The following is an 11,749-nucleotide window of genomic DNA, read 5'->3' on the forward strand; positions in this document are numbered from 1 at the left end:
CGATTTAAGTCATATAAATGAAGTCACAAATGAGCACATAATACATAAATATACTTTGTTTCTTACTGACACTGACAAGCCTTGCAGTGAAATTAAAGCGGCTATAGTCATCTTATGCTCTTAAAAGACATATTTCTCTTCCAATGATCCGTGGAGCATGCGGAAGGGCTTTAAATGCCCTACTATTACGACTAGTATATCTTTTCTCACTTCCGGGTTTTTTTGTCGTGACGTCATGGGGGTTTCAAGCTACAAAAATATGTCCGCGGGCTTTTAGCCTTAAAAGATTTTGACAGCTCAGACGTGAAAGCACATAACTTTTCTCAATAGTCTTTGTATCTGACCTGGATTGTATGCACTTCAGGGCCTAAAACACCACCTCAATTTCTAGGTTCACTCTATCTGAGGAAGTCAGTGAACTGTGGCTGTGGTCCAAAGACAACAACTTGATTCATAACGACACCTAAACCAGACATAGGCAAACTACAGCCTGTTAAGCAAATCATTTTTTCAAACCTTTGACATTGACGCTGAAGCCAGCAAAAGGATTTGCAATGGTATTGTTAAATGACTCTAAGTCTTGAACTAACAAAATCATTCCAGTGGTCTCTGGACGTCAACAGTAATACAAACCCAGTTAACAACACCATATGTACAATACTCTGTATACGTATCTCCTAATAATGTAAGTAGCTTGTCGCCCATAAAAACACATTTGCAATTCCAAATAGACTTTAATAAGTTGTAATTCTATTATACAAGCAAAACACCTAATAGTCCAACACAGAAAACAAGCGAGGGGAGCAGTTTCACCAGTGACGTAACTTCCAAGGCTGCCCATTAGCCATGCAAGCAGAGCTGGGTGTGGTTTGGGTTAGTGTAGAGCAGTAATTCCCAACCACTGTGGCGTGCCATGGTAAATTACCTAATTTCACATAATCAGTCAGGAAATTATTTATTTACCACAATAATGTATCTTCATCTATCTATGCCAGCGTGACAGGCAGAACAATTAAATGTTCTTCCACTAGGTGGGAGAAGGTACATAATTAACTCGTGTATATAACTTGCGATATTTTTGTTTGGTGGTCAACAGTGCAAATCACCAATTGTTCATGGGTAAAATGTACAAAATTGAGCATGTATCCAGTGTTGATGGACAGTGAATGCAGTACAGACTGGCAAGGCCTCTGGTGAGAGATGAAGAATTAGGCAAACGTAGATGGTCCACGTAAGAGTTACACCCCGTCCAAGTAATCAAGGCATGAATTTTGGTTATTTGATAGATTAGCAAATTACGGAAAAATCATAAATACCAACCTGTCACACCAACAAAGGGTCGATGTTAAAATATTTCCAGAAAGTGAAATATATAAAGCACACGGTGACATTGGTCTGCCTGACCAGAAATAACAGATGATTAGAAGTGTACATGAGCAATTATAACCTCAGTAATATGTCCATATTATTCTGTATGAGGTAAGAGTAAATGTATTGGTTTATATATGTGTGTCTATATATATATATATATATATATATAGATATATATATATATATATATATCTATATATATATATATCTATATATATATATATATCTATATATCTATATATATATATATATATCTATATCTATATATATATATATATATATATCTATATATCTATATATATATATATATATATATATATATATGTGTGTCTATATATATATATATATATATATATGTGTGTGTCTATATATATATATATATATATATATATATATATATATATATATATATAAAAAATATAATATATCAAACTCTGAGCTGAGTTTTACTTCCTACAGACAACAATGCCGGCCCATGCGTTGGTCTTCCAAGACGATGAACACATTCTTAGGTCTTCTTCTTCAGCTCTTCAAAGCGTCGTGTCAAATCGTCAAAGTCGATGTCATCCGAAGTGGTGGTGTTTCCGCCGAAGGAGGTTGTCGGGAGCGTGTCGGGGACAGAAGGAAGTTCTGGGAGAGCATTGTCGTCGTTGATTTGCGTCAACGGAGCTGCAGAAAAATATACAGTACAGTGACTACAAGCATTGCTGGGGAAAAAACGAAACTTTAGTCCAATTTGTTAAATCTGGTAAATACACCAAGCACCGATTCTACCCAGAAGCTTTATATCAAAGTTCATCTGGGATCTGATTAAACATCTGAACCCCATTTAAATGACACGGGGAAAAATCTTTAGTGTGCGGCTAGTATAGCAGTATTCCATCATTTAACGCTGTTAATTGGTTCCAGAGCTGACTGTGATAAGTAAACTTAGTAGTCTTACTTTGAGTCGTTTATTTCTATTGTGCAATATGGTCGCCATCAGGGATGTCCAAACTTTTTCCAGCGAGGGCCACTTAGTGAAAAATGAAAGGATGCAAGGGCCACTTTGATATTTTGTAACACATGTAGATATGCTAACAAGTTTAATACACAGAAGAGTGATGAAGTAATGTAATTGTAAGGTGATGTAATTATTAAGATTTTATCATAATAGAAATAATACAATATTCAGTGTAATAATAAATAAATAATAGTGCATTGTTTGAGTTCCTTACTCAATCCGGTCCATAATCTGATTCCACATACTGAAATGCTGTGGGTTTTTAGTATTGTTCTCGCATATAAGCATTTCAAGTTTAGTTTTTCCCTAAGATAATATTTCTCCTCCCTTGTAGAAAAGTATTTTATGACATTTTTGGGTAGCAGGTTGTTGTTTTATGCATTATTTTAGCTGTTTGAAAATTTACTAAATCTGCAAATTTTACTATTTGTGATTTTAGAAATAAGGGATTTGTATGTTCTCTATAAGCAGCATTATGAATTATCCTCTCTGATCTTTCTTGCAGTACATTTAGCGAGTGAAGATTGCTTTTATAGTTGTTATCCCAAAAAAATACCATACCTCCAATAAGTTAGATATGGTAATACCAGAGAACAGTAAAGAGTGTGGAGTGACTTTTGATCAAGAGCAAATTTTGCTTTATTCAATATTGAAGTATTTCTCACCACCTTATGTTGTATATTTTTGATGTGAGATTTCCAGCTCATTTTTTCATCTATTATGATCCCCAGAAATGTATTTTCGTTCACCCTTTCAATGTCCGCTCCGTCTATTTGTATTTGGTCGCACGTGTCCTTTCTGCTGTTACCAAATATATACATACAGTATATGTCAAGAAAAAAGCTGCCTCTCAGCTTTGTGCTATAGGTAGAAAAGCATATTATTAGTATAAACAGCTTTTTTTCATGCTACTAAAATGAAAATTTTTCTTCATAATTTCAAGACGTTTCTACTTTTTCTCGTTAAGATTACAACTTATTCCTATTAATATTTGGACTTTATTCTTGTAAAAGTCCTGTTGATTTTTCCATTTGAACTGTTTTTTAAAATTGTTTTTATTGTTAAATAAAAAAAGACAACCACGGTGTCACAAATGGCCCCCAGGCCACACTTTGAACAGCCCTGATTCACATTATATCTTATGGAGAAGAAATTGCATTAATTAAATGGCACGTCTTTATGATACGTGCGCAAACGTACTGGCGATTGAGTGATGCATGCCGTGGGTTTTAACAGTGGATTTTCTTTCTATTAAGAAAGGTGGTGGTTATCATTAACAACAAGCATTACAGTCATTCTATGAAGCAAATATTAGCACATATAATGATGTGTTTTGCTTTTTTATGATGCAGCCGCAGAACGGTACTGGTGATGACAGAGTAAAAAATAAAATATGATTATGGCCATAAAACTGTAAATGGAAATAATTGCAACGTAGGCAATCGGGACACTTGCAGAGTCTAGAGCTGCAAAAATTCATCGACAATTCAACAACAACTATTTTGGTATTCAATCTGGTAATCGTGTTTTGATTTACATACTGATTTATTTTTGTAAATATCGTCTGATTTCAGCCTCTCAAATGTGAGTTAAAAAAAAAAAAAACGTCCTTTGTCATCCATGAACTCAAACCTATTATCTTTGTGTTTTAGGCAAAACAAGATATTCACACACAATAGCTCTGACTTTGGAAAACACTGACGGACATTTTTGCTTCTTTTCTGATAAGTTGCAGACCAAACTACTATCCGTTTGTGTTTGGTTCGTATTGATTTGATCTGTCTAGGGCAGGGGTTGGCAACCTTCAGCATCAGAAGAGCCATTTGGGCCCGTTTCCACCAAATTAAAACCTATTTGACCACTAAGGTTTCAGATTTACATGTTAGTACCCTCGCTATATAATATATAGTATTACTATACTACTACTATACTACTATATTACTCATAGTTGTATACAATTGTTGGTTGGGCTCACCTGTGCTCTGGGAAGGAAGACAGTTTTTGTCTGTTAGGTCATCAATCTGAAACACAAGAAGTGTGTTGGCGATCGGGTCTTCTTCATCCATAGTGTTATACTGCAGTATAGGTTATGGCTGTGTTAGTGCTTAACGTAAGCATAGAAATAAAAAGGCAAATGCTCTTGAGAAACCATCACCTTTAGACAGTTTGAGTTGTAATGACAGCACTGATAAAATCCCAGGTCAGTTAGTTGGATCACTGTGTTAGTGGTAACAATACAACTAATCCATGCTGTCTATTTCTGTGCACAAAAAGCAGAAATGAAATGCAGAAGCAAAGTGAACTGCTCTTCCCTGTGTGATGCTCTGTCCGTCTGTCCATCTGTTCGACTATCTGTGGGAAGAGGATGAGTGTTTATGGATGGGAGGAGGTCACTTACAGACTCGTATGTGGGGGGAGAAGTGGGCAGCTGAGGGGGCTGCCCTCCTTCCATGGTGTGCGGGAAGTTGAATCCAATGGCCGGATTGAATGGTTCCTGGAGTTAAACATCAATCAGACGAGTGTATTTGTTCTGACACCCTGAACGCAACACAGAGTGAATGTGCTTGCTCTCACACTGTATGGCACACAATGAAGGATATTATGTTACAGCAATTATGTGATCAAAGGGGCGCTTGATTTACTCACGCTAACCCACCTACAGAACAGTACGAGTAATCTTGCATTATTGGAGCTTTTTTTTTTTTTTTTTTTTAAATCAGTTATCTGAGGTATTTTTAAATTTTGTCAGAGTCATTGGTATGATGTCATAAATCTTCATATCGGCCCGATAATTATACCCTTTTAAATATAGAGCTTTTCTTTGTTTCATACCAGAAACCTTTTTTTCCAACCTTTTTCAAGTGAGGGCCACATAGAATTTTGGATGTTATATATTTCAAGGAAAAACTGCATCTTAGCTTTGTCATATAGGTGAAATGCTACTAAAATGACATTTTCCCCCATATTACGATTTTATTCTCATCAAATTGCAACTTTTTTTTCCCCTCATTGGATTTCAACTTTTTGATCTTAATATTTTAACATTATTCTCATAAAGTTTCAGCTCTTTTTTCTGCTGTTGCTTTTTTATGTATGTAATTTTCCAAATATTTAAACTTACACCTTGTAAATTTTCTTCTCATAATTATGACTTTATTCCCCAAATATTTTGGCTGTATTTTCATAATCTAACTTTTGCCCTGACCTAATTTTCCAAAAATTACAACTTGGTTGTCTTTTCTTTGTTTCTCATAATATTATGTCTTTTAAAAACAAACGTATTTTCTTTCATCATATTTCAACTCTATGCTACTACAATGACATTTTTCTCATAGTTTTGTAAAATTGCAACTTGTTTTCTTGTTACAAAACAACTTTTTTCTCTTAATATTTTATATTTTTTTTCCTGTTTCTGTTTGGGGTTTTTTCCATTTTCCAACTATTTAAACTTTCCTTTATATAATTTTCTTCTCGTAATTATGACTTTATTCCCATAATAGTTTGACTTCTTGTAATATTAAAACTTTTTCCTCCAACCCAGCTTTCCAAAAATTAGCCTCATAATATTATGTCTTTAAAAAAAAAAAAAGTATTTTTTTCTTTAGTATTTCAACATCATGCTACTAAAATGACATTTTTACTCATTGACTGATTTTTCCTGCTGCTGTTGTGTTTTGCCCCAGTTTTCTTTGTGAAATGATATTTTTTAAAAACTGCTGCGGGTCGTAAATGGCCCGCGGGCACTTTGGACACCCTTGTTTTATACATTGGTAAATGGAAATGACAATAGCTTTTACTATAGATTACTATACGTGTAATGCAGTGTAAGATCTTACTGCTCCTTTGGGAGGTGGATAGTTGAAAGGGGCAGGCATGGGCATGGGCATGGGCATGGCAGGAGCAGTAAAACCTCCTCCTCCTCCTCCTCCTGACTTTTTGTGGCTGTTCACGTCAATGAGGTCTGCTTCTTCTCCGCGATTCACCTCAGGCTGTCGGGAGAAAAAAAGTGTAGTGTAGACGCAACACTAAGTAAACACAACATATGACATCATCCTGCCCAGCAACATTTTGAATGCCTACCCGGACCATAGCATCAGGTTCATACGGCACATTGTAATTCTTGGCTATCTCAATCAAGTAGCGCTCCACCAAGATCTTGGGAGGGGCCTCCACACTGAGTTTGTGCATCAGCTGCAAACATATCAAATGTTGTCTCAGATTACAAGCAATTTAATATTTTAAAGGCTGCATGCGCATGCACTCTTGAACACAGTCAAGGCAGTCCCAGGAAAAAAAGATGCTTACCCTTTCATTGACCGTTCCAATCTGGTTTGACCTGCACAGCTTGCCGTACTCCTTGCTATATTTTGCACACAACTGGTCTGATACCTGTAGGGATCAGGAATAGGGGTGACCAAACTTTTTCCAGCAAGGGCCACATAGCGAAAAATGAAAGGACGTAAGGGCCACTTTGATATTTTGTGTGTGTGTGTGTGTGTGTGTGTGTGTGTGAGTGTATATACAATATACTGTATATGTGAGTGCAAATGGATGTTTGTCTATACTGTATGTTCCCTGCAATTGGTGTACCCTGTCTGTCGCCCGAAGTACTTTAGCAACCCTAATGAGGAGAAGCGGCATAGAAAATAGATGGATATGTGTGTGTGTGTGTGTGTGTGTGTGTGTATATATATATATATCTTTTTTTTTATGCATCTCAGCATAGGTGAAAAAGTCTATTATCTGTATCAACTTTGGTCTTTTTTCCCCCATTTTGCTGCTGTTTTTTTTAAACTGTCTTGATATTTCAACTTGTTTCTTAAATAATCTTTGTAAATACATTTTCTTCTTGTAATATCAAGACTTTATTCCTATAATATTATACCTTTTTTCCCCAACCTAATTTTCCCAAAACTACAACTTTATTTTCTTTTGTTTGATTCTCCTGATACTACAACTTAAAAAAAAACCTTTTAAAAATATATTTATAACTTTATGCTAATAAAATGACATTTGATATTTTGACTTTATTTTGGTAAAATTACAGCATTTTTTTCAATTTATTCAGGTTTTTTTATTATTTCAAACTAGAACTACAACTTTGTTCTTGTAAATTTTCTTCTTGTAATTATGACTTTTTAACTATAACATTTTGACTCTGAAAATGTTTATTAGTTGTTTTGTTTGTTTTTCACAACATTACGACTTTTAAAAATCTAACGTCTCTTAAATATTTCAACTCTGATGTTATCTTCCTCATAAAAATACGACATTATTCTCGGAAAGTTATGACTTTTTTCTCTTCGTAGTTTCACTTTATTCTTTCTCCTTTTTTCCCCCCTTGTTAAAGTATATTTTAAGAATATGCTGCACTTTGGACACCTCTATATTAGAATATCAAAATGTCCAGACTAGATAGACAGATGTCAATCAGTATTGCTACCAAAAGTACATCCATCCAGCCATTCATTCTCTATACTTTTACTACTAGGGTTTAATAACAGCGCCACCATGTGTCACAAAAAAATAAAAGCACAGGCAACACGGTCGGGTTGCATTTTGTGTGCAGCAGTTCTGGAGTACAAGAGTTGGCTTACACAAACAAATACAGTCATGTCGACACATTTTGGTATGCGCTTTTCAAAGAGTACTTACGATCTTTAATTCAGTCACCTCTGTCTGGAGGCGATGGGCTGCCCAGATAAGGGTGGACACCGCCTCCTGTAAGCCTGGATCCAGCTCCCTGATTAAAAACACAAATACAGTATTTAACAACTTTTACTTACTTTTTTTACTTAATAAATTGGAGAAGTACGGAATCAGACGGATAACTAGAAAATGGTTAAAAAGCTACTTAATAGGACGAACACAATATGTAAAAATGGGAGAGCATATATCTGAGGAACTTGGTGTTGTTTGTGGTGTTCCCCCGGGGTCAGTGTTGGGTCCTCAGCTGTTCAATGTAAATATTAATAATTTATTCAATGTATCAAAATTATTGATTAACCAATATTGTTTGCTGCCGACACAAATATATTCTATAGTACTGACAATTCTAATGAACACGTCAGTACTGTAAATGGAAAACTTCTTAAAATTAAAAAAAGGGGATGGATTCTAACGAATTCTGAATTTAGATAAAATGGCCCGCACGGTGGCCGAGCGGTTAGCATGTTGGCCACGCAATCGGGAGATCGGGGAGACCTGGTTTAGAATCTCCAAAAGATTACTTACGGCATAAGAGGCTTTGGAAATTTTACACTTCCTACTAGGAAGAGTTCTTGTGTGTCTATACTGTATGTGGTGTGAAACTGTGGAATAGTCTGGATTTTCACCACAAGCAATGCCAAAACATCCACAGTTTTAAAGCACATTACCAACTGATGGTCTGGTCACTCACAATACAGGGAGGGCGGGGCTAATTATTAATTGCTGGGCCATTCAATCCATGGCTCCTTCTTACCTTCGTTGGTATGTGCTTGTTGTCGTTTACCATGTTGGCATGTGTCACTTCCAATACCATTGTTGGTATGTGATTATTGTTGGAAAGAACTGTATTGTAAGTTATGCTGACTATCAGTAATATAGTTCCTATGTGTAATGTACTGCACATCAGTCTTTCTAATCAATTTTCCTTTAGTTATTTACAGTATTAGGATTCTAAACAGTTGTTACTATACCATCAAGGAAGAAAAAGTAAATGCATTATGTTGTACAATCGTGAGATGGGGGGTGGGATTTTTAAAGTTTTTTTTCTTCCCGCTACCCTTTTGAGCAAAATTTATTTTGTTATTACTAGTGTACATGGCAACCTCTATACTGTCTGGTTCACATTTATTTATGCATTTGCTATGATATTACTTGCTTGTACACATAGAAATGTTTTGTTTTTCTTTTGCTGAAAACAAATAAACCAACAACTGGACACGTGTACAGAGTGGAACCTCGGGTAGTGTGCCTTTATCAAAACGCTGGCAGTTGCAACTTTGTTTGGCTCCATTTTGGGTTATTGAGGTGAGAAACACAATTGAATTCTAGAAATAACTCAGAGCAAAGGAGGAAGGTGGTGGTGGTTGATCTCGCTGCCGCGACGTGTCTTTGGGGACAGTCACGTCTTCAACGAAGGTAAAAGTCACCTTAAATGTTCATTCATTTTCATTTATATGTATTTTCAGTGGGCCTTCGGTTAGCATCTGCCCCGGTTAGCATGTTTTTTTCGGTTAACATAAAAAACATACGGCACAATTTTGCCTCGGTTTGCGTGCGTTCTCCGGTTAGAATACAATATGATGCACTTCTTGTCGTGTTGTTAATACACTGCGTGAGTCCAGCTGCATTCTTAATGTATTTTTTTCATCACAAAACATTCTTCCTTGTTAGCATCCTATTCGCTAGTGTACAAAATGGCAACCAAAACCGGACGTTACGCAGCCCGTCTATTATGTCATCGGCGGTTCACTCTGAAAAACAATTGTAGACACATATAAATGATGAGTGAAAGAGATAAATAAACATTTAAGGTTACTTTTACCTTCACTGAAGATGTGATTCTTGACGTGACTGTTCCCAAAGACGCTACGTGGCAGCGAGATCAGCACCTTCCTCTTCTGCCATTACAGTGTTTCTCACCTTTATCAAAAATGCTGGCACTTGCAACATTCTTTGGCGCCAGTCATTGAGGTGAGAAACACTACTGAATTCAAGAAATAACTGATGGCAAAACATGAAGGTGGTGTCCATGTGGTGTTTTTGCTGCAACATAGTGTCTTTGGAAACGGTCACGTTGAGAATCACGTCTTCAATTAAGGTATAGAAGTAACCTTAAAAGTTCATTTATCCAGTTCATTCAACATTTACATGAATTTAGAATCGTTTTCCACATTTAAAACTATAAAAACGTGTTATGTGTTAACATTTTTTGTTTTCTGGAACAGATTAATCAGACATACTTTATTTCTTCTGGGAAAAAATTATTCGGATAGCGTCTGTTTCGGACCTTCTGGAAGGAATTAACGACACTCCTCAAAGTTCCGCTGTATAAAAGTTCACCAAGGTGACGCCTTACTTCATAGACTGAATGAGGCCAAAGCGTGTCAGCAGCAAGTCGCAGTAAAGCTCCAGGATCTCCATGGCTTCCACCAAGTAGTCCTCCCTGATGATGTGCTCCACACGGATCCGCGCCCGCTCATCTTTTCCTGACGACAGGTAGTCTGCAATCTCCTTGCGAGCCTTTTGAGCGAGCTCAGCTACATTGTCGAATTATTGGAGGAAAGGCAGGCATAACATGAAACACAATGTTTTTCTTTTCTATTTTGTAGAGTTGTTCTCATTATCCCTCAGACTCACTTTTCTTGTTCTCAAGGTGCTTGAGTCGGTTGATGACGAGCCGGAGGTTGACTCTTAACCTCTCCGATTTGAAGCCTCCTCCGAGCATCACTGGTGGCTATGATCCGTGGACAAGAGACCGTGAGATGAGAAACCTCTCCTCCTCCACAAGATTCCAGCCTATTCAATCTCACTTCTTCACTCCAATCATTTTGGTATCAATCAAACACCATGTAAATACAGGGCCAGCAATGCCGATATTGATACTTTGACCTGTGTCCAAGAACTGAATTAAACATATCAACACAGCAAAAAATAATGAACACATAAGACAACTGAAAAATATCGATCTCAACACGCTAGTATCGCTTCAATACTGCGACTATCGTTACCGTCGATAGTATCGCTATTTCGACCGGTTCGCCCACCCCTCGGTTATGAAACCACTTAATCATGTGAGCATGACCAACATATCGTAGGAAAACAGGCAGCAACCTCAAATACAATCACCAAAAATACTCCCCAAGAGTAAAAAAAAAAAAACGAAGCTAGTGTGCATGACCTAGCTTAGTGCTACTCAAATATTAGCCTCGCCCCGTGTTTTCACGACAAAGCTTAACGTGGTGCTACTACAAACCGATATGTTATTCCCACTTTACAAATTTCCCCCTACAGTTTTATACTCACATAAAGTAAAAGACGTACGGGCGGGTCCCATTTTTTAATTTATTTCATTTTTTGCTAAGCTCAAGCATTGTTTTCTTCGTCTTCTATTGACACCTAGCTAGTCAAGCTACATGCATACATAGCTGTCGCTCGGTACTACACAAGTGTCCACAAACTGCCATCTACTACTCGTTTTAAGTAGTAAAACACCACCAATAATCCTCCAAAACACAATTATTACTTCAGTTGTAGACAAATAGGTAGATGTCGACGACTTACCTGTCTGTAGCAGTAAAGTACACGGCAATTCAATTGTCACTTCCGTGATTCGCTGTTGTAACGTCATATGATTTTCGGGCGGGTTGGGCCTAAAGTCGAGGAAAT

General features: G+C 36.7%; 1 protein-coding gene across 5 annotated transcripts; it reads right to left on the bottom strand.

Annotated features, from left to right (window-relative positions):
• Positions 1 to 1,738: 1,738 nt before the first annotated feature.
• LOC129178867 (IST1 homolog) lies at positions 1,739 to 11,719 on the bottom strand. Of its 5 annotated transcripts, XM_054771508.1 has the most exons (11): positions 11,645 to 11,718; positions 10,721 to 10,817; positions 10,440 to 10,620; positions 8,030 to 8,117; positions 6,680 to 6,763; positions 6,455 to 6,565; positions 6,211 to 6,363; positions 4,773 to 4,868; positions 4,350 to 4,395; positions 2,315 to 2,386; positions 1,891 to 2,040 (listed from the first exon to the last, which is right to left on the bottom strand). In XM_054771508.1, exons 2-10 carry the CDS (start codon positions 10,806 to 10,808, stop codon positions 2,331 to 2,333), a joined length of 903 nt encoding a protein of 300 aa, XP_054627483.1. In that variant the 5' UTR covers positions 10,809 to 10,817; positions 11,645 to 11,718; the 3' UTR covers positions 1,891 to 2,040; positions 2,315 to 2,330. The 5 variants fall into 5 exon arrangements, 3 of the variants coding, with proteins under 3 accessions (XP_054627481.1, XP_054627482.1, XP_054627483.1); XM_054771506.1 differs by lacking the exon at positions 2,315 to 2,386 and having other exon boundaries at positions 1,739 to 2,040; XM_054771507.1 differs by lacking the exons at positions 2,315 to 2,386; positions 11,645 to 11,718 and adding an exon at positions 11,387 to 11,612 and having other exon boundaries at positions 1,739 to 2,040.
• Positions 11,720 to 11,749: the final 30 nt, after the last annotated feature.

Source organism: Dunckerocampus dactyliophorus, chromosome 3 (genome assembly GCF_027744805.1).
Source record: "Dunckerocampus dactyliophorus isolate RoL2022-P2 chromosome 3, RoL_Ddac_1.1, whole genome shotgun sequence".
Lineage (NCBI taxonomy): Eukaryota > Metazoa > Chordata > Actinopteri > Syngnathiformes > Syngnathidae > Dunckerocampus > Dunckerocampus dactyliophorus.